The 22,915-nt window shown below is 35.2% G+C and overlaps 1 protein-coding gene across 2 annotated transcripts in view; it reads left to right on the forward strand.

The window, feature by feature from the left end:
* THOC2 (THO complex subunit 2) overlaps positions 1 to 22,915 on the forward strand; it is a 118,026-nt gene that overhangs the window by 76,465 nt on the left and 18,646 nt on the right. For both annotated transcript variants that reach the window (XM_069464481.1, XM_069464480.1), the window contains exons 13-32: positions 66 to 107; positions 543 to 673; positions 776 to 877; positions 4,809 to 4,893; positions 5,491 to 5,584; positions 6,001 to 6,081; positions 7,769 to 7,865; positions 9,890 to 10,007; positions 10,965 to 11,144; positions 11,929 to 12,093; positions 16,240 to 16,515; positions 17,569 to 17,710; positions 18,148 to 18,305; positions 19,222 to 19,350; positions 19,697 to 19,828; positions 19,913 to 20,097; positions 20,606 to 20,784; positions 20,979 to 21,081; positions 22,111 to 22,541; positions 22,734 to 22,792. In XM_069464481.1, coding sequence (XP_069320582.1) covers positions 66 to 107; positions 543 to 673; positions 776 to 877; positions 4,809 to 4,893; positions 5,491 to 5,584; positions 6,001 to 6,081; positions 7,769 to 7,865; positions 9,890 to 10,007; positions 10,965 to 11,144; positions 11,929 to 12,093; positions 16,240 to 16,515; positions 17,569 to 17,710; positions 18,148 to 18,305; positions 19,222 to 19,350; positions 19,697 to 19,828; positions 19,913 to 20,097; positions 20,606 to 20,784; positions 20,979 to 21,081; positions 22,111 to 22,541; positions 22,734 to 22,792 — 2,889 coding nt within the window. The remainder of the gene's footprint in view (positions 1 to 65; positions 108 to 542; positions 674 to 775; positions 878 to 4,808; positions 4,894 to 5,490; positions 5,585 to 6,000; positions 6,082 to 7,768; positions 7,866 to 9,889; positions 10,008 to 10,964; positions 11,145 to 11,928; positions 12,094 to 16,239; positions 16,516 to 17,568; positions 17,711 to 18,147; positions 18,306 to 19,221; positions 19,351 to 19,696; positions 19,829 to 19,912; positions 20,098 to 20,605; positions 20,785 to 20,978; positions 21,082 to 22,110; positions 22,542 to 22,733; positions 22,793 to 22,915) is intronic.

The raw sequence follows: 22,915 nt of genomic DNA on the forward strand, positions 1-22,915 counted from the left end.
AACTGAATTGTGACAGTATACTCTTAACCTTTTTGCATTTTACTAATTTCTTTTTTTAATTTTAGTTTCAATCTGATGGAAGCAAACAAGAAGATAAAGAGAAAACGGTAAGAGACTAGAAAAATCCAATAAATTTGTCTACTGTTTATAGCGTACTGTAAATTTTACTGTGAATAAACTTTAATTACCTGTGTGAATAACTATTTTATACTGTAGATGCTGAATATGGCTTTTGGCAGCTCGTACAAAGTTACCTTTAAAGATTAACATCCTTTTTTGTGAGGATTAACATGTTGAGAAAGGAAGGGGGATAAAAGTCCCTCATTTCCTTGCTACCCCCTTCCTTTCCTCACTCCATTTGCTGTCTTAGATGGAGAAACACAAATAAGCATTGTGATAAGGACAGAGATGGGGTGGGTAATTAAATATTGTGTGTTATGAGGTTAAGAAATGGTATTTTCCCCAAAGCTGTCATAAGTTTATTGTGGGGATGGATTAATATGGACCTCTTACTGAAATAATTTTTCCTTCTTTCTTCTTAGGAAGTTATCCTTAGCTGTTTGCTTAGTATTACTGATCAGGTACTACTTCCGTCACTTTCTTTGATGGACTGCAATGCTTGTATGTCCGAGGAACTATGGGGAATGTTTAAAACATTTCCATATCAGCATAGGTAAATATATATTATTTTCATGTTTTTAACTACTAGCAATTCTAGTGTATTAACCCCCAAGTGTTTAACTTTTTCTAATTCTTGATCTCATCATTTTTTAAGATATCGTCTGTATGGCCAGTGGAAGAATGAAACTTATAACAGTCACCCACTTTTAGTAAAAGTTAAAGCTCAAACAATAGACAGAGCCAAATATATCATGAAGTAAGTTTTAATTTATTTTTTCCATATTAATCTAAATTATGTCTGGATCTATTTTATTTCCTTTCAATTAACTTATGTCTGAGTCTGAATTTTGAGAAAGCCTCTGAATATTTGCTAATGATATAGCTGACGACATACTACAGGTAGAATGATTATCAATTGTGGTTTTAGCTCATTTTGACTACCAAGTTAATGTTTTCATAGGTGTCATGTTCACATAGGTATAAAATCTAATAAAAATCCTCTTTAATACATCACATAGGATGAGGTTTATTTTTTAAAAACAGCCTGCTATGGCCTTTGCTCAATTTGCATAACACATTTAATGGTTTGTGCAAGGTGGTCAAAGTTCTAGGAATTTCCTCTGCTGTAAGTTATCATAATAAAGATTTTTAATCTGTTGGGAAGATATAATGGAATTATGCAAAACTAACCTCATAGGGAGTCAACTTTTGGGAAATTTCTTTCTCTTTTTTCATTTGTGTGCTTTTATTTTCACATCATTCGAAACATTAGAGTGATGTTAGTTCTACTTCGTGGTGGACTATTTGGAATTTAATTGTGAAAATTGCATACTTCAGATTAGTATCAGTTTAGATACTGCAATACACTGCTATATTGCAAGTGTTTTCAACAAGTTTATTGTCGATTGTCATTCCTTTTTATAAATTCATGGCAGTGGTATGGTTAATCAAAAGTAGTACATTCTCTAGTTTAGCCAGATTTTACAGTATGAGATAATATTGTCTTTGCCCAGTGATATTGTTTTTGGTCACAGTCTATTGGGAAAACAGGCATGTGCATAATCACAATTTGGTTTAATAGGTGCTGTTATACAGTATGTATTTTTTTTTTTTTTTTTTGAGACAGAGTCTCACTCTGTTGCCCGGGCTAGAGTGAGTGCCGTGGCGTCAGTCTAGCTCACAGCAACCTCAAACTCCTGGGCTTAAGCGATCCTACTGCCTCAGCCTCCCGAGTAGCTGGGACTACAGGCATGCGCCACCATGCCCGGCTAATTTTTTGTATATATATATTTTAGTTGTCCATATAATTTCTTTCTATTTTTAGTAGAGACGGGGGTCTCACTCTTGCTCAGGCTGGTCTCGAACTCCTGACCTCGAGTGATCCACCCACCTCGGCCTCCCAGAGTGCTAGGATTACAGGCGTGAGCCACCGCGCCCGGCCTACAGTATGTATTAAGTGAATGATTTTACCTAGGAGGATAGACAAAAGAGTGAATGATTTTACCTGGGAAGTAATGAGAGCAGATGATATTAGATCTGGTCTGCCTGAAAGTGTTCCTTGTATTAAGTTCTCCAGATGCAGTTTCTAGCTTAACAACAACAGCTAATATTTGTGGAGCCATTACTATATGTGCCAGGCACTAAACTAAGTACTTTACATTGATTGTTTAATGATATATTAAGTATTATTAAATCCCTTGAATCAGCCTCTGCCACCACTACCTTAGTTCTTTTTCTGGATTATTACAGTGATTTGTATGTTCTCTTACTTAAAAATCCTTTGGTGACTGACCTTTTCCTGCAGGTATATGTTAAGCTTTATGGCATGGTGATGTAAGCAAGAGATCTTCCTTGATCTGTCCCTTTCTACGTCCAGCCTCATTTCCTGCCGGTTCTACCTCCAGCTGCATTGAGCCTACTTATGTTTCCCTAAGTGTACCACGGTCTCCTTAGCTTCTCTTCCTTTGCATATATTTTTTTGTTTCCTGTTTGTACAGGTTTTCCCTTACCTCCCTTTCCCCTCTCTATCTGGTGACCTCATCCTTAGAGAGTAGCTCCAGTGTTACCTCTGTGAGGCCTTCCCTAACACAAACTGCCAAACACAATTGATCCTTTATTTGTGCCACCACTATCCCATATGCATGTAATGCTATCAGCACCCCTTGGTACATTGCTATGATTGGTTTTCTTTTTCAATTATCTAATTTTTTGTATAGTGTATACATTTACGTGGTTTAAATTTTAGTAAATATAAAAAGATATATAGTAAAAAGTCTTGGGCTGGGTGTGGTAGCACATGCCTGTAATCCCAGTGCTTTGAAGAAAGAGGCCAAAGTGGGAGGATTGCTTGAGGCCAGGAGTTTAAGACCAGCCTATATTGGTCTTTGGTGAGACCTCATCTCTACCAAAAAAAAAAAAAAAAAAAAAAAAGTCTCTTACCTCATCTTCCATATACTCAACCCCATCAGCCCCCAGAAAAAATGTAACCACTGTTGAAACTATCCTTCCAGATATTTTTATGTATATATAAGCCAATATAAATATGTTATTCCCCCATTTACATTAATATTGTTGATAGCATGTAATAAGGACTGTTCTGAAATGTTTTTTTTTTGGTTTGTTTAAGAATATAGAAATTTAAAAAATGATTTTAAATTTCTCTCTGTAGCTGGACCAAGCTTGAGAGCAGGAACTATTATTCATCTTAGCCAAAAGGCTGAGAAGTGATTATCCTTATATTTTGAATGCTTAGCACTTTGCCTGTCATTATAGGCATAAATATGAATGAACGAACAAAAAAATTTACCACAGAACAATAAGTGCAAGATTTTAAATATACTTGGATTTTTGTTATATTTGTAAGCTATAACTATTTCATCAGGCTTGAACAATATGATTTTGGTATTGTTTTAACTTTTTACATTGAGAATGGAATGTATTAATTCATTACTTGCAGAATTTCACAAGTTTTGAATACTGTTTAAAACATGAGCTTGCTATATGGCATTCAATAATTAATTCCACAAATGCTCATTGTGTTCCATATGCCAGATACCATGGTAGCTTGAGAGGAAGACATAGTCAAGAAAATATTCCTTTAATTTTTGTTTGTTTTTCCCTCCAGGGTGATGGAGGCAGAAGGAAATGGAATAAAACACATAGAGAGAGGGGTTAGCCTTAGCAAGTGGGGAGGGCACCTGAAATAGTAGGATTAAGTTTGAAGGTGGAACAGAATACTGTATAGCCAAAGTTTAAAACTAATGGTCTCTCTTCTCTGTGGGGGGGAAAAAAAAAAAGAAAACAAAACAAAACAAATTGGGCCATGGAGAATCGGAAAGGGAACCAGTTTATGATGATTGATGGGGTCAGTTTTGTTATAAGAAGCTTCTTAAGATAATTATAGCAAGTTTGTCACTTGGAGAGTGGCCCCATTCCCTGAATTATAAACTGAATTCATAATTTACTTCATTTTGTTTTCATTCTAAAACACTTCCTTCCTGTAACTTGTAACCTCTTCAAGTTTCTAGATTTATTATGTAATAATTGCATCAGAATAGTTTAAGATTCTGTGTAATTGTTTTGAACTGTGAGAATTTCATAGATATAAATTTGCAGAATATTGGTGAAAGAATGAGCAGAATTAAAAATAGGAAGAAAAAGAATAGAATTTAGTTTTTTTAAGAAATGTTTATCTTGAATATGAAAAACTTGCATATTCAGGAGTAGAGCATTAGCCATTACTCTGTTACGGTAACTGAGCCAGATGGCATGAAGCATTTCATTGCATCACACCAAATTTGATGTATTAATCCCTAAATTGATAAATGAGTTCTTCTAAATCTAAAATAATTATGATTCTCTGTAAGAAGAGTTTTATGTACTTCTGAAGTACCTTAAGAGTTTCAATGATTATTAGACTATTACTATAAGGTAGAAATGTGTATTTTATAAATGTTAAGCATTTAACATAAAATCTCAATACCCTCTGGGAGAAACCCTAACCAGAGTATCCCATGCCCTGTCATAAAGTATATGATCAATGTGATTGTTTACATGGATCTGTTTTGGACATTTGGAAAAGAATTGCATTCCCCCCGCCGCCCCCCGCCCAATGATGTAACAAAGCTATCAATGTTATGAGGAATGTTACTTAAGATGATCCTTGCCACCTTTTTCTCCCCTTGTAGGCGCCTAACCAAGGAAAATGTGAAGCCTTCTGGAAGACAAATTGGGAAATTGAGCCACAGCAATCCAACCATTTTGTTTGATTATGTATGTTTCGAGGCTAATATTATTTTAAGGGATTTTCTCTTTTGTTTTTAAATCAACAAGTGGAAATACGATGATGTTAGGAAATGAAACATTGTAAGGTTATGCTACAAACAAAGTTATTACACAGTATGTTTAACACATTGATCTACTTTTCTAGTTCTCTGTAACAGTGCTACTGTTATAGACAGTCTAATGTTATCTTATTTAGCACATTTTGATTTCTAGAAGCATTACTTGTTTTTAGTATTTAGAAACATTTGAATTATAATTTATTGTGATTCAGATATAACACTATTATTTCATATTTAGAAAGAGATTTCTAAAACACTTTTGACATGAGACTAGCCTCTGTCATGTGAAAAGCCAACTTTAGACTCCCTGGAATTATTTCCTAATTGGAAAATGTAGCCTAAAAAAATACTCTCTAAGGCAATGATAGAATAATAGGTTTTATATAAATAGGAAATGATAGGAAACCACTTTAATTATAAGCATTATTTTTTTTCTTTTGAAAAATAAGAAGTATAGCCATTACTTAGTTGGTACAGGAGTCCTCTTTTGATTAGTTAATACCATCTATTCTTTGTTGTCTTCCAGATCTTGTCACAAATACAGAAGTATGATAACTTAATAACACCTGTAGTAGATTCATTGAAATACCTCACTTCATTGAATTATGATGTCTTGGCATGTATCCTTTCAAGTGAAGTAATACATAGATTTCACATTTCATAAATCTTAATGGTAAACATTTTATTTTCATTCTAAGTTCCTTTAGTAACCATCTGAGTTTGATTCAGGTGACTGATCTGAAGTTTGGCCAGTCAGTAGTGTGAGAGTGAGTATACATGTTTGTGTGTCTTTGTATTGTATAAAGGGAAAGAAGTTAGGTTTATCAAACATCTTGATATAGGTGGAATCTACCTTGCTTGCTGAAACATGGAAAAGAGGCTAAAGAAGAAAAGTTGGCACCACAATGAGTGTATTTTTCAATAATTTTTAATAACTTGAAGCAAACTTATTTTTTTCAAGATGTGTCATATTTTTTATTCTAAGGGTTTTTGTTAGAGATGTTATGACTAAAAATTTTTTCTTAATGTATGAAAGATTGTATCATTGAAGCTTTAGCTAATCCAGAAAAGGAGAGAATGAAACATGATGACACAACCATCTCAAGCTGGCTTCAGAGTAAGTGTTTTTATTTTTCCAAAGATGAAATTACTGTCTGTGGTAATTACCATGTTAGACATTCTATTACCTATGCTTAGAGACTTTTAATAGCCTATTTGTTAAGAGTTTGTGAGAATATCTAGCCACTCAGCTTGTTCTACAGGGTGATCAAGTCACTTGGCTGTGTAAGAAGGTTCATATTGTAGTTACTCATTTTCCTAATTCAAGAGACTATGATAGAATTTGGATAAGCATTACTGGGGAGGTGAAAATCCCCTTCTCCTTAAGTAACGTTATTTTGGAGGAGTTGGTCTTAAGAGAATTAGTCTCACTTCTTCCCACTCCATCCTGAGGTTCTAGGCATCTTAAAAGAACAAAAACTTGACTGTTTATCAAAAAAATCGAGGCACATTTCTTATTATTTCTTGTGTCTTTGGTTTCTAGCAGTTAGTTCCTTTTGTTTCAACCCATTATATCTTTCAGCCTATTGTAACTGAATCTTGCAGTGACTCCCCATTGTCCTTTAAAGTCTGAAATCTTGTGTCTTTGGTTTCTAGCAGTTAGTTCCTTTTGTTTCAACCCATTATATCTTTCAGCCTATTGTAACTGAATCTTGCAGTGACTCCCCATTGTCCTTTAAAGTCTGAAATCTTTAATAAGTCATACAAGTAAGTTCTTTTGAAATAAGGTCTTTAATCACCATTTTAGCCTCATCTTTTCCCTGATCCCCAATCTTCTGAGTTCCATTAGTACTGAACTACTTGCATTTTCCACGGTCCTTTGGCACATTCTATTTTCTCTACTTGGAATACCCTTCCATGGCCAGTTATCTCTCCCACTCCATGTTCTATTTATTCATTAGATTTCAGCTTAGAGGTCACTTCCTTCAGAAAGCTTTCACTCACAAGTCTGAATTAGGTGCTCCTCTTTTGTACTCCCATGGAACCTTTTACTCATCGTAGTTATTTCTGTTTACTTTTTGTATCCTCTACCAGTCTAAGCTCTGTGAGGGCAGGACCTGTATTTTGTCCAGTATCATTTAGGTGCTTAACAAATAATTGTGGAATAAACTATAGAGTACTTGACTTTACTAGAATCTCCTACTCTAGCATTGACTGGGGTTCCTCCCTATTCACGATATGATTAAGGACTGTTGTTTAAAATTGGTCTCTTATCTGCTTCTAGGTCTGGCAATACTTTACCTATTTCTTTGCCCCTCTACAACTAGTAGCATGTTCTTAGATAAAAAGAGATTTTTTTTCTTGACTCAAACATCCAAGGGGTGGGCGTTTTGCTGTTTATTCAAGTTTCTGAGTCATCTGCAAGATTTCATTGTGTCCTAATGTCACAGGCTCTGGAATCAGGCTGCATAGATTGAATCACTGCTCTATTTTGTACTAAGTACATGACCATGAGCAAGTTAAATGTGACATATCTGTTCTGAATTTGCCTCGTTAATAGGTTTATACCAAGCTAAGATGATAGTTGCAAGGATTAAATGGGATAATCAACATAAAGTGCTTGATACGATGCTTGGCATATGTATGCTCAATGAATATTAGTTGTTATTAATTATAAAATTATTCAATGGTATCAACAATACAATTACTCCTACCTTATTTTCATTTAGAAATTTAGCTGAAGAAATGACAATGTTGTGCTTTTTGTTTATAAACTGTTTTTACTCCTTTTTTATTTCATATAGGTCTGGCTAGTTTCTGTGGTGCAGTTTTTCGTAAATATCCAATTGATCTTGCTGGTCTTCTTCAATATGTGGCCAATCAGCTAAAGGCGGGCAAAAGGTATTCATAGCAAATTATACATAAATGAAATTCAGTAATTAGAGTACTTCTGATGGTCTTAGGGTATTGAGATTGCTGTTATCCTGAAAGACTACTTGTTGGTTATAGGCTAAAGTAGAATAGTTGCTCACTTATATGATAACTTAATACATAAAGAGACTTTTTTTCAAGAATAAATGTAATATTTGGCTATATGTTAACTCACTAAAAAGACACTTTAAATTATTTTGACTACCTATTAGGCTTTTGAATAAATGACTAATATGCTATATGGTATATCCTCTTATGGTAAATCTTATCACACCATTGACTATGCTACTGGACAGTGATTGAGTTTTATCAAATTGAGCATCTAGTAGAAACATGCTTGTTTATTTTGAGGGTGTATATAGTATTCTTAAAATATAATTAATTTTTCAATTTGAACTTTAGAGATACGTAAGGCTTACATACCTTTTGGAGAGTGTCCTCTTTTCTTTATAAATACTGAAGATTATTTTTTTCTGGGCTGAAATTGGCGCTTAGAGTTTGAATCATGTACAATGTATTAAACCTCACCAGCAGTAAATTGACTAGAATCAAAGAAGTGGAAATTGCTTTAAAAATCTTTTTGGTAGAAAACAAACAAACAAAAACAAGCTTCTGGTGTTCCAAACAAGTAATTCCCTAGATAATTTTTGACAGATTCTTATTTTGACTTAGGGAAAACTTTAAAAAAATATTTATTTATGCTCAGGATTTTATCAACACATTTATCCTCATCTATCAGCCATTTCTATACATTTTACTCTTTTCTGTCTATAGGCCAGGAGAACATACATTGTTTTTTAATCTATAACTCAGTTTTCTGTACTGCGAATACAGTTTTGTGGCCATCTAATTAAAACATAGTTTAAGGAAAAATTAAAATTGTTTCATTGGTACTTGCATACTATTTTGCATAAGGGCTCTCTTGTTTTTAAGAACTATCCTGAGGATAAGTAAGGCAAGTTGATAGAATAAGCACTTGATAAGAATCTTAGACAGCTGTTCCTTTGTCTGTTAGCTTGTTTCTTGGGTCTAGCTTTACCTTTGGGAAAACATCTGTTACTTGTTTTTTAGGAAAGGATGTTTTTGCTTTGTCTTCATTATTTAACTAATTGAAGAAAATCTTAGAAGTCATAAGGCGTTATTTCCATTGGTAGTCCTAAACTTTGAGAATTAAAATGCATAACTATCAGCACATTACTAAAATGTGCTTAGGACTGCCCACTAAATTGTCATCCTTGGCTCAAATATCACAATTTGGAACTTCCCTTCCTCTTTTTCCTTCCTTCCCTACCTTTCTTCCAAGTGTATATGACTATTTCTACATCTTTATTCCTTTTTAGTAATTTGATTGTTTAGAGAGATGGCTGTATATCATCAAAAATATATTGGCCATTCTGTATTTGAGGAGAAAAAGTGCTCTGAAGGACATTATTGGGTCAGCTAATAAAAATGAAATATGAATGGTAGATTAAATTATTGTTTCAGTGTTAGATTTATTAAAATTGATAATGTGCTATGTTAGTAGTTCTGTTCTTAGAAAATGCATTCTTAGGAATTTTAGGGGTACAAGGCCATTATATAAATAATTTATCCTCAAATGTTTAAAAAATTTATGTGTGTATGTGTAGACAGGGGAGGAGGAGAAGGGAGCGGGAGAGGGAGGGAGACAAAACAAATGATAAAGCAGACAGAAGTAAAAATGTTAATAGATGAAGTTGGGGTAAAAGGTATGTGGATATGCTTTGTACTATTTTTGTTTTCTGTTTTTGCATCCTATCTGTAACTTTGAAATTATTTCCAAGTAAAAATAGTTAAACATATATACCAAATTATTTTTCAGTATAGTTCTAGGAATGCTGTTCCTTAAAAATCACTTCAGCCCCAATTCATATTTATATGCAAATAATTTAGGGATTCTCAGGATATTAATTATATATTGTCACTTTTATATTTGAAGTTTTCACTATAGACTGTTTCTTATTTTTTTGGAATAGTTTTGACCTGCTTATATTGAAAGAAGTGGTACAAAAAATGGCAGGAATAGAAATTACAGAGGAAATGACAATGGAGCAACTAGAGGCCATGACTGGTGGAGAGCAGCTAAAAGCTGAGGTGAGAGTTGCTATTTTTGTTTATCAACTTTTTAAATTCATAGTGTATGCATCATCATAGTAAAGAATCCAAGCAATATATAAGTACATAAAACCAAATGTCAAAGTCATACATACCTTCCTCTCACAGCCACTCCTACCTCCCTTTTAAAAAATTGAAATATACACTTGGGAGGTGGAGGCAGTGAGCTATGATTGCCCCACTGCATTCTAGCAGAAAGAGAGACTAGTTATTTTAACCTTTTTAAACACATGTCACACTAGAAAAAATTTTTTTTCCTTGGGGCCACGGTGTTTTATTACGGAAATAGAATAAAAACTTTAAAAGCAAAACGATCCTTTCTAATTTAATGAAAAAATTAATGAAAAACAAAATTTATGACTTTTATTCATTTAATCCATGTTTTTAGAATTAATTTGTCAATATTAATTGTAACAATAAGAACATCAACAAGATTTTCATAAACCAACTGCAGGGTTTTGCCCAGGTTTTGCTTCACGAGGTCCCAGGCTCAAAACTAGTGTGAGTTAAATACAACTCTCATGGTAGTTAATGTGTTAAAAACTGAAACAAATTGTAAAAGACAGTAAGTAATACATCTGTAAGGAAAATAAATGCCAAATCTTGTTTTCATTATTGATATCCTTAGTGCTGTAAATCTTAACACAGTTGCTGTGTTGAATCTGTTCCACACTGAATAAAGAATAATCCTTTATGAGGGATTGTAAAGTAGAAAATGGAAAATATGCAGAAGTTTAAACACAATTGGCAGTTATCTTTAAGCCAATGACTATAATCAGTAATAGTGTCACTAAAATAAATTTGTGAAGGGGAAGGAATGTAGAATGTAGGAGTTTTTTATATTAAGTATTGTAACTCAACTTTTTTCTCTTTTTCAAATCAGGTGGCATGGGTTATGTATTGTACACTGGTAAATTTGTATCTTCTCTTGCATAGGGTGGTTATTTTGGCCAGATCAGAAACACTAAAAAATCCTCTCAGAGGTTAAAGGACGCACTATTGGATCATGATCTTGCTCTTCCTCTGTGTTTGCTTATGGCTCAGCAGAGGAATGGGGTAATCTTTCAGGAAGGTGGAGAGAAGCATTTGAAACTTGTGGGAAAGCTCTATGACCAGGCAAGTTAAAGTGGCTTTTATGTTTATGTAGACTTTTTTAGTACTGATAAAGAAAAATAGAGAATGTGATATAATTTGAAAAATGTCATTTTTGTGTATCTTATGAGTATGAAACAGCTCTAATGTAAAATGGACATTCTGGAAATAGGACCTATTTCTGTGCAAATTATGGTAATTTAAGAGATGGTTCTAGGAGATGTTATATATAAGGCTTTCAATTAGGCATTCCTTCATTAAATTCCTGTAACTTCAAGTTGTTTGCTCTTCTATCTTTCCTCATCTCTGGAAATCTGAAATTTTGATCACAACAGAATAGATACTATGTCCTTTTTTTCTTTGTATTATAGTTGGTGATAATTGCATTTTGTTGCTAATCATAGGTGTTGGTACTTAATATTTATAAATATATAAATAGTTTTCATCTTTTAAGGACAAAGGAGTTGATTTCTATTTGCCTATGCTTATTGTTTTATGTGATTTAGGTAAAAATATTTGACTAAAAGTGATAAACAATAGCTTGGAACTTAAGAGACCCGGTTGGCTATTAAAGCCTTGGATTAGACGACCTGTCAAGACCTTGGCATCTTTTTTGTAATATGATTGTGTGATTATGTTTGTAGATGGTCTCTAAAGTTCTTTTAAGTTATAAAACTTTGATTCTGCTTTGTTAATCAAAATATTGTTAAAATGACGTGTCTTAATCATTTTGGAAAATATTTGTTGGTTTTATAAAATGGTAGCACATCTTTTTTTTTTTTTTTTTTGTCTTATTTTTAAAATTTAGTGTCATGATACCCTGGTACAGTTTGGTGGGTTTTTAGCATCTAATCTAAGCACAGAAGATTATATAAAGCGAGTGCCTTCAATTGATGTGCTTTGTAATGAATTTCATACACCCCACGATGCAGCATTTTTCCTGTCTAGGCCAATGTATGCACACCATATTTCGGTAAGTACAAGTATCTTTGCTGCCATTCAGTTATGATTATAAATTATTTCTTAACTATTTTATTTGTAAATGCATTTTAGTTTGACATAGATATAGTTTACCTCTTGGACAGTTACTCTTTTGTTAATATTCAGCTCTGAGCAGTGTACAATGAATATGTCCCTTTTTAAGATAGATCTTACTGGTTCTGTAACTTTCCTGTTACTTTTCCACCAGTTGTCCAGGTTGATGTCTTATGGATCCTGTAGGACTATAGTTCTCAAACGTTAGCGTGGATGAGAACCACCAGAGAAGCATCTTAAAAAACTCAGAATCTCATGTCCCAAAATTCTAATTCTGCAACTTAACAGGAGCCTGGGAATTTTTTTATTAATTTTTGTTTGTTTTTAAATAAGCACTAGGTGATTCTGATGCATATGAATCTAGGTACACCACTCTGAGAAACACTCCTGTTGACTGCAGGAAGTCTTGTTTCCTCAGTGATAATATCCCTGTCAGACTTGCTATTACCCGTAGTGCCTTCAAAGGAAGATGAACAGAGAGACTTAACCCTTCCAGCCTCCTAAAAATTCCTGCCTTCTCTATTATGTAGCTTCTAGAAAGGATGTGTTCATGGTCCTTATTTTCTCTCCACTTAAATGAAACTATTCCAGAAAAGCAAACAAACAAACAAACAAACAAAACTGCCCAGAAGTAAACTAGAAACTTCCCCAGCGAGGCATCCCAGTAGTGACTATACTGAAATTCAAGTAAGGATGTGGGGAGAGAGGAGACAGCTCTCCCTCATCTGCCAGTTGGACTGTTCCCTGCAAAGCAGTGACCTCTAATGGGAATTTACTTTTCCTTTCCTTCAGAGCCATGGTCAGTCCTCTGGAAACTGTGGTACTTCCCTAGTCTGACTGGAGCCCCAGCATATTCTTTATTTTTCTGTAGGCTTGGATTCTGGCCCTTCTGTTTATTTGTTGTTGTTTTTAAGTCTGTACTATACAAGGCTTTCACTAAAGATTTTGTGGAAGGTCTTGGTCCTTTCTCTTCAACTATGATCCCTTCTTTGTTCCTAGTAGGGATACAGAGCTGTATAGTAAGTAGAGGTATGCAAAAAAGGTGCTGAGAAATTTGAAGTCTAAACTGGTCATTTAATCAGCGATCTGCTGTTAGTGTTTACATATCAACTGCCTCAGCCTCCCACTTCCCTCCAACAACTGTTTTTGATTTAATTATTACTTTATTAGCATTATACAATTCCTGTGCTATATGCTCCAGAAGGGAAAAAGGAATAAGGGAGTGGTGTTAGGCCTGGTCTTCCCCTTTAGACTCTCTCAATCCAGAGAATTATATGCTGTCTTTGTGTAGTTATGTCTTGTGTTGTCGCCCCACCCCACAGTAGATCAGTCTCAGCTATACAACAGGGGACCTGATTTCTTGAAGGACTGAGGTGGGAGAATTGCTTCATCTCAGGAATTCTGACCTGCCCTGTGCTATACTGAGAAGTGAACACACTAATCAGCGATATTGAACCCTAGCAAACAGGAACACCTGGTTGCCTGAGGTTGGCTGAACTTTTCCAGGTCAGAAAATGGAGCAGGTCATTCATACCAGTAGCTACCCTTTCTCTAGCCTGTGTCAAATAATTGTCTTTGTCTTTTAAGAGATCTAAAAATCTAAACAAAGAAATGGCATTTTCTTCTCAGGGTTGAGGCAGAGAACAGAGAACTGTATGGAAGTGGCTATATAGACAAGTCAGGGATACGTCTTTTACCTGTAACACGCATGCCACTCTCTGGAAAGGGAGTTCCTTGACAACCTTGGTTGCACTGGATGGGCATCCAACCTGCTGTGGGGATCCTTGCTTTTGCTTCTTGGGTGAAAGCCTCTCTTGAAGACCCTTCAATGAAAGAGTGGAAATGTACGAGTATTAGATGACTGCTAGGTCCCCTCCATAAATTGACTACCAGCAGGCTCTCCTGAGAAAAATTGAGCCAAACACTTCTCAGATTCTTGGGCCAACAAGAGACTTTTGAACCATAATCAAAGTACAGCAGTAACTGTATATATTAGTTATATTCCATACGTCTAGTTGCCCAGGTGACTTGAGATATATGGAACTGTTATACCTCTCCATTTAACTGAGGTCTGAAAGAGCTTAGTTCATATTCTAGATCTTGCCCAAATCAGGTAACTAGGCTATCTCATGCAGATAGTGTCAGCACTATTTTATCCCATGTTTTGTTAGAACCTTAGCAGTTGTCATGCTGCTCACCTAGATTTGTATTAATTACCTTCAGTAAGACCCGCTCTCTAAATTAAGAAAACGCTTTGTTATCCCAGCTATTATTCTCTCAGGTCTCTGATGTAATTGGGACCCCTCTCTCATAACTAATGTTTTTTTAGTTTTGTCATTTGTGTGGTCACAGTAGTTATCAGCATGTTCTCTAAAATGGGGATAACAGGAGATAAATATTCCTATTCCTAGAACAATTGTAAGATTCTCAGGTCCTGCTTGAGATACCCTCTGGAACAAAGAGAACTTGGTACACTTTCAGTCCAGGGAGACTAGGAGTATAGCAGCACCCAGGGGCACTCAGGAAGGCAGGCAGGCAAGCAACTGGACTGTAAGTTGCTGAGATATTTTGCCTATCACAGTGCAGAACTAGAAGTGGAACCTTTGACCTCTGACTATCTAGTTTTGGGTTACATGTTTAGCACAAACTGAATGATTTAAGTGATTTTCTAACATAAAAAGCAGCTAGTTTTAGAACGTAGTCTCTTAGGTTCATCTTAAGGATGATGCCTAACCCAAACAAGCATTTTCTGGGTGAGAACTTTTTCATCCAAAAGAGACTGAATGACATGAAACAATAGCAAGAACTCTACCTAGTGTTTTTTTCTTTTTTTACATTTGGCATACACGTATCTATGAACTAATATGCAGTACCTCCTATTGTGCTAACAGATTTTTTTTTTTAATACAATTAAGAGTATCGCCTTTCTTTGACTCTCTCCCAAATTAGGATAAACCAGTCGGGCCAAAGAAGCTACAATGTCAGTTCTCACACGCTTTAAGCCTTAGTATAACCACAGCCTTTGGTAGAAAATTTTATTTGACTTAGCAGTAAGGTAACCAGCTGGTCCTAGTTTGCCTGGAACTTTGCTAGTTTTAGCGTTAAAGTCTTGCATCCTAGGAAACTCCTAAATCCTCAGCAAACTCAGACAGTTGGTCACCGTATTATTACTAGTCTTATATTAATAGTAACTCTCTCATAACTTTTCTTAGTGTTGATACAGCTTCTTTTTTTTTTTTTTTTTTTTTTTTTTTTGAGACAGAGTCTCACTCTGTTGCCCAGGCTAGAGTGAGTGCCGTAGCGTCAGCCTAGCTCACAGCAACCTCAAACTCCTGAGTTCAAGCGATCCTCCTGTCTCAGCCTCCTGAGTAGCTGGGACTACAGGCATGCACCACCATGCCCGGCTAATTTTTTCTATATATATTTTTAGCTGTCCATATAATTTCTTTCTATTTTTAGTAGAGATGGGGTCTCGCTCTTGCTCAGGCTGGTCTCGAACTCCTGAGCTCAAACGATCCTCCCACCTTGGCCTCCCAGAGTGCTAGGATTACAGGCGTGAGCCACCGCGCCCGGCCGATACAGCTTCTTAATTGATAAATTATAACAATTGGTAGGGACTACATGTAGTGATTGATACTACATTTTGTTCTGCTTGGCTGTTACTATAATAGTTCCCTTCTGCCCCTTTACTAATATTAAGACCCTCTATTTGGTTCCCTTGAATATCTCAAAAGCAGGACTGGAAGCCCTACATGTTCAATTCCTGATACAGCAGTAAGAAGGAGTAGGGTAGGTGGAATGAATGGGGTAGGGGCACACATACCCTGTTCACTTACTTGACAGGTCAGATTCAATAGAACCTTCTGAAAAACTTCTAATCAGCACACGGGACTAAAGATTGGAACAGCCTCCAGGGATGATTTATCTTAAAAAAATGTTGTAAGAAACTAGAATTCTGTAACAGTTTTGAGATTGATAGTCCTTTGATTCTTTAAAAGGGAATATAGATTTTTATACCATGAAAAGCTATAAATTGTGTGTATGTGTATGTATGTATGTATGTGTTTTTGCTTTTTATCTCCAGTCAAAGTATGATGAACTTAAAAAGTCCGAAAAGGGAAGTAAACAGCAACATAAAGTTCACAAGTACATTACATCATGTGAGATGGTGATGGCTCCTGTCCATGAAGCAGTGGTCTCCTTACACGTTTCCAAAGTCTGGGATGACATCAGCCCTCAATTCTATGCCACATTCTGGTCATTGACAATGTATGACCTTGCAGTTCCACACACCAGCTATGAACGAGAAGTCAATAAACTTAAAATCCAGATGAAAGCAATTGATGACAATCAGGAAATGGTAGGTTTTTGTTCCAGTAGTTCAAGTACAATAACTTTATGGCATTAATTCAGTATTACCCATACTTTGAAATTGTTTTAGCTCAGGTTCCTTAAAGCTATGATCTTGTTGGCATATAATATTTTCTTAAGTAGGTTTAATGGTAACCTCTTAATGGGTTGGCAGGGGCTTGGTGAATGGGTGGGGTTATGATTAATCAAAGAGTATTTGAATTTGCTTTTCTACTGATGACTATGTTGGTAACTTAAAGTGATCTGTGTAACTCTATTTGTAAGAACAGTAGGAGTTCCCAAGAGGAGAAGACTTATTGAAAAGCTGAGTCTTGAGCTGGGCAGGACTTGACGGTAGATTTGGTTTGGAAATATAGAGGTAGATAAGTAGGTCACTGCTAGGTTCCAGCAAAGGCAGGAAGTAGTGTGGGTTTTAAGGAGACCAGTTTTACTGTAGTAAGTGTGCTTAGTGATAAATTTGAATAGTTAGGATGGGGCCAGATCATGTAGGGCATTGAAAGTCAGGTGGAAAAGTATACTTGGTAAAATTGAGAACAGTTTTAGGTTCCTGAGCAGGGAAGTAATAACGGCAAAAAAAAAAAAAAAAAGGTGCTTTCAAAAGATTATTTATGACAGCCATATGAAGGATGCTTTTTAATAGGGGAAGGGACTAGCATTAGGCTAAAGACCAGCCAGGTGGCTTTTTGGGTAATTCGTTTTGAGGTACCTGGGGCATGGACTATGGTGGAGATAGTGGGAATGCCCAAGACTTGTAAACAAGTGGGATATAGTAATAAAGGAGAATAAAGAGTCAAAGATGACTCCGTACCTAAGACTAATAGTGTCAGCCATGGGAAGGTAGCCTGTCTTGATGGTGTATGAAGACTTGATGACACTATTCTGGATGCATTGAATAGAGATAAAAGCACATCCAAGTGGACTTACTGTACATCCATGTTGAAGTAATTATAAAGTATCAGCATTTATCTCTTCAAATTTTTTAATTAAAAGAAGGAAGGTAATGTGTATATAGTTAGAAAAGTATCTAACTTATACTTTGTAGCCTCCAAATAAAAAGAAAAAAGAGAAGGAGCGCTGTACTGCCCTTCAGGACAAGCTTCTTGAAGAAGAAAAGAAACAGATGGAACATGTACAGAGAGTTCTACAGAGATTAAAACTGGAAAAGGACAACTGGCTTTTAGCAAGTAAGTTTTTGGAATTGTTACACTCCTGCTGCTGGTAAATTACAAAAGCAAAACTTTATAACTTTGGAGATGTTGAAGTGTTTTTTTGTGTTTCAACTCAGTGTTCACTATTCCATTCTTATTCATTAATGCAGAATCACATGTTCACTGAAGGAACCGATTTAGTTTGCTGGTAAAATTATTACTACAATATTGGCACTTATCATTCAATTTTTCTGTATAAGATCATATTTCTGGAGAAATTGTAGATAGAAAAAAATGTCCACAGAGTAAAAATGATAGTCTTATCCCAAGCATGACCTTTTGGTTACAAACTATAAATAGTTTGTGGTTTTATAGTAATCTCTACACTAAAGTTAATATGTTGTCATGTTTAGTGGCCTTGAGGCACTTGAGGAAGAAGTTTACCACTTAATATATTCTTCCCTTATTTTTAGAATCTACCAAAAATGAGACCATCACAAAATTTCTACAGCTGTGTATATTTCCTCGATGTATTTTTTCAGCAATTGATGCTGTTTACTGTGCTCGTTTTGTTGAATTGGTACATCAACAGAAAACTCCAAATTTTTCCACACTTCTTTGCTATGATCGAGTAAGTTCTTTTTATTGCAACCTTTAAAAAAAATTCTCACACAAAGATAGCTAAACATTTTAATCTATAAACGTATTATTGTGTGTGTTTAAAAGGATGAACTCAAGAGCCAAGTGCCTAAACTTCAATCCTAGCTCTACTACTTTCTAGCTATATGATCTTTGGCAAGTTATTTAACCTCTCTGTGCCTCAGTTTTCTTATCTGTAAAATGGGATAGTAGTACCTACGTCATAAGATTGTTCTGAGGATTAAATAAGTCACTACATATAAATAGCACTTTGAGTAGTATCTGCTATGTAATAAGCACTCAAGGTTAAACTGTTAACTCAGCATTTGCATTTACATGTTGTGTCATAGTAGGTAGGACTCTCTTCTCCATTCTTAACCTTCACTCCTCAATAAAACAACAAAGACGCTTACATCTTTGCATATACATAAAAGCAGGGAAGCTTTTTAGTATGGTCATATTCGCAGATTTTGCATCTGGCCTTTTTCTTATATTACATTACTACAATTTATGGTTTAAAAATAGCATGTATGGTACAGCATATCAGCTGCCAATTTCTAGTTTCTATCAGCTTTGCCTCTGCTTACTGTTCCCCAACCCCAGTAATATGGCTAAGTCTTTAAGAAGTTATTATGTAATAATAATGATAGTTTGTTTCCTCTGTCATTGTAAATCAACTTTCTTTATAAAAGTTCTTTTTGGGGGTAGGGGTTGCTTTATGAATGTGCTATTTTCCCAGAAAACCCAAAATCTCCAAAGGTCTCTGCAAGTGTGAATATAAAAAGGGAAAATACATTTTGCCTAAGCTTACCTGTTTATTAATATTTGCTATAACATCTTTTAATATTTTCCAACTGATTTTGACCTTGATTTGTTTATATTTTTCAAACATTTTTTTTTTCTCATAGGTTTTCTCTGACATAATTTACACAGTTGCAAGCTGTACTGAAAATGAGGCTAGTCGATATGGGAGATTTCTTTGCTGCATGTTAGAGACTGTGACCAGGTGGCATAGTGATAGAGCCACCTATGAAAAGGTATGACTAATAAAAACCCTTATATTTTACCCATGTATATGATGACCACTTGCAGTAATCTCTAGATTGTTCAGTTTTAAAAAGGAAGCTGAGTTTAAGATTCAGTTGTAAAACAGTGTTTAAAAGTATAATTAGTTCATTGTTAAAAAGTGCTACAATCTCAAACTGACATTCCAAACTAATATCATTGAATAAGTTGAACCTTTCTGTGAAAACTGCCTATCATCCAAATAAGCATGGTGTTTTTACATGGAAACATTGATCTATTTTACTTAAGTTGAATTCAGCTTCTGCTATTTTGTAGGACATAATTTTCCTTTCAGATGACAGACTTTTTTTCTCTTAGGAGTGTGGAAACTATCCAGGATTCCTTACCATATTACGGGCAACTGGATTTGATGGTGGAAATAAGGCTGATCAATTAGACTATGAAAATTTTCGACATGTCGTGCATAAATGGCATTACAAACTAACCAAGGTAAAAATTGGATTTTTCAAAGGTGATTTTTTTCTCTTTATATTTGTGCTTTTATAATAATGGATCTTAAAATGTTTGTTGTAGGCATCGGTACATTGCCTTGAAACAGGCGAATATACTCACATCAGGAATATCTTGATTGTGCTAACAAAAATACTTCCTTGGTACCCAAAAGTTTTGAATCTGGGTCAGGCTTTGGAAAGAAGAGTGCATAAAATCTGCCAAGAAGAAAAAGAGAAGAGGCCAGATCTATATGCATTGGCTATGGGGTAACAAAATTATACTTTAATGTGATTTATGAGACTAGATGACAGAAGGATTCTGAAGACTTTAAAATGTTTTACAGTATTGAAGTTTATCTTCTGCCTTACTACAGGAGATTATGGGAGATTATGCGATCATGTTCCCACAGGCTGGTGAGAGTTGTCACTTCTGATTATCAGATTCCGGTTTATACTGGATGATAGTTTCAAAGCCACATATAATATTTCTTTATTGGGAGAAAACATAATTTTGTCATCACAGTGGAGTTATCAGATCTTCAAGAGCAAAAAGAAAAAAGTCATCTTAGTTTAAGGATTAGTTTATATTGAAATTTTTATTTTTAAGAAAGCAGGGCTTTCTATAAAAACCTTTAAGAACTTACTGAAAATTAATGTTTTTATTCTCTAGGACCAAGTAGTGGAGTAAATAACTTGCTAATTTTATTCTTGTAAACCTCATGTTTGTGCTTTTCGATTTGTATTTGTATATTTAAACACTTTGTGCGACTTTCAGCTACTCTGGGCAATTGAAAAGTAAAAAGTCATACATGATACCTGAAAATGAGTTTCATCACAAAGATCCCCCTCCGAGGAATGCAGTTGCCAGTGTACAAAATGGGCCTGGTGGTGGGCCTTCATCATCATCAATAGGAAGTACATCCAAATCGGACGAAAGCAGTACTGAGGAGACTGGTATGCTTATTTATAGAAACTCATAAGTAATGCATATTGTTTGAACAAAGTGAAATGTTTTCTATCACATAACAAATACAATGCTGGCTTAGTATCACCCTGTTTTTTTCTACTTATTCTCTAATCATTTTGTGTTGAAATTATAGTTTATTTACATTCTGGGCTTGTTAAATAAAACCTTACTTTTATTTCAGATAAATCAAGGGAGAGATCTCAGTGTGGCGTGAAAGCTGTTAATAAAGCTTCTAGTGCCACACCAAAAGGGAATTCAAGCAATGGAAATAGTGGCTCTAACAGGTAGGATCACTGTACTGTGTATCATAATTCTAAATTTTTAAATGATTAGCCTCAGGAATGGAAGGGGGCTGGTAGTTGAGTAATATGAAAGTCATTTGTGTTGGACTTTGAAATTTTATATATATATTCCTATTTTGAAGATGTGCTTAACGTCTTAATTATGTTTTATATCATGACTTTGTTTCCCCTATTGGGATATACAGGGGAATATAGGTGTGAAGTTTAAAAAAATTAGGATAAAGTGATTGCAGTGTCTGGACAATCTGAGTAAGGATTGTTAACATAAGAAAAACTTTCACTAATTTAGAATAGTGATCCATCCAGCTAAGCAATCCATTTCCTGATAGTAGCTCCCTTGGTTGGTTTGTATGATATGTTTTTGTTTGTTACCTTGTTATCCTCAAAGGGTATGAATGTATACAAAAAAAGGGCTTTATTATTATTATTATTTTTTTTTTTTTTTTGAGACAGAGTCTCACTCTGTTGCCCAGGCTAGAGTGAGTGCCGTGGCGTCAGCCTAGCTCACAGCAACCTCAAACTCCTGAGCTCAAGCGATCCTCCTGTCTCAGCCTCCCGAGTAGCTGGGACTACAGGCATGCGCCACCATGCCCGGCTAATTTTTTCTATATATATATTTTTAGCTGTCCATATAATTTCTTTCTATTTTTAGTAGAGGTGGGGTCTCGCTCTTGCTCAGGCTGGTCTCGAACTCCTGAGCTCAAACGATCCGCCCACCTCGGCCTCCCAGAGTGCTAGGATTACAGGCGTGAGCCACCACGCCCGGCCTGGGCTTTATTATTTTAATCATTCTTTTTAATCTGCTATTTATGAATCTGTTTATTATTCACCATATAAAGAAGTACTTCCTTCTTGTCTTAAAGTCCTTTAGTTTTCGTAGGGCTTCCCTTAGTTCTGGTATTTTTGAAGTCAGTAAGAAACCCTTTATGATTTCAGACATGGGATATATTATATATTAATAATATATATATATTATTATTTGTCTGAAAATCCTATATTTTTATTCGTAAGCAGCAAAGCTGTTAAAGAAAATGACAAAGAAAAAGGGAAAGATAAAGAAAAAGAGAAAAAAGAAAAGACTCCAGCTACTACTCCAGAGGCCAGGGTACTTGGTAAAGATGGTAAAGAAAAACCAAAGGAAGAGCGGCCAAATAAAGACGAAAAAGCAAGAGAGACCAAGGAAAGAACACCTAAGTCTGACAAAGAGAAAGAAAAATTTAAGAAGGAAGAAAAAGCTAAAGATGAGAAATTCAAGACCACTGTCCCCAACGTAGAATCAAAATCATCTCAAGAAAGGGAAAGAGAGAAGGAGCCATCCAGAGAAAGAGATATAGCAAAGGAAATGAAATCAAAGGAAAATGTTAAAGGAGGAGAAAAAACACCAGTTTCTGGGTCCTTGAAGTCACCTGTTCCCCGATCAGATATTGCAGAGCCTGAAAGGGGCAAGTGTACTTTTCTTTATATGTATTTACCTTTTGTTATTTTAATGTACAGTTATTACTGTCTTCTTGTTTTGGTGAATTATTTAGGGATTTTGCTAGGGGAACTGGGTGGTCTTAAAAGTTGATGATTTTTTTTAAGTCTTTGGAAAAACTAGGAATATTCCTTATTCTATTTTTTTTTTTTCCTAACAGAACAGAAACGCCGCAAAATTGATACCCACCCTTCTCCATCACATTCCTCCACAGTAAAGGTTAGTATAGCCTGAGGAAGGCAGCGTCCATGTTAGGCTCACCTGTTTGGAATACCAGTGTCCTGACTTCCTTCAAGTCTTGTGCCAAGTATTCACTGGAGCCACTGGAGGTTTTATATTGCA

The sequence above is a fragment of the Eulemur rufifrons genome, chromosome 30 (genome assembly GCF_041146395.1).
Source record: "Eulemur rufifrons isolate Redbay chromosome 30, OSU_ERuf_1, whole genome shotgun sequence".
Classification (NCBI taxonomy): domain Eukaryota; kingdom Metazoa; phylum Chordata; class Mammalia; order Primates; family Lemuridae; genus Eulemur; species Eulemur rufifrons.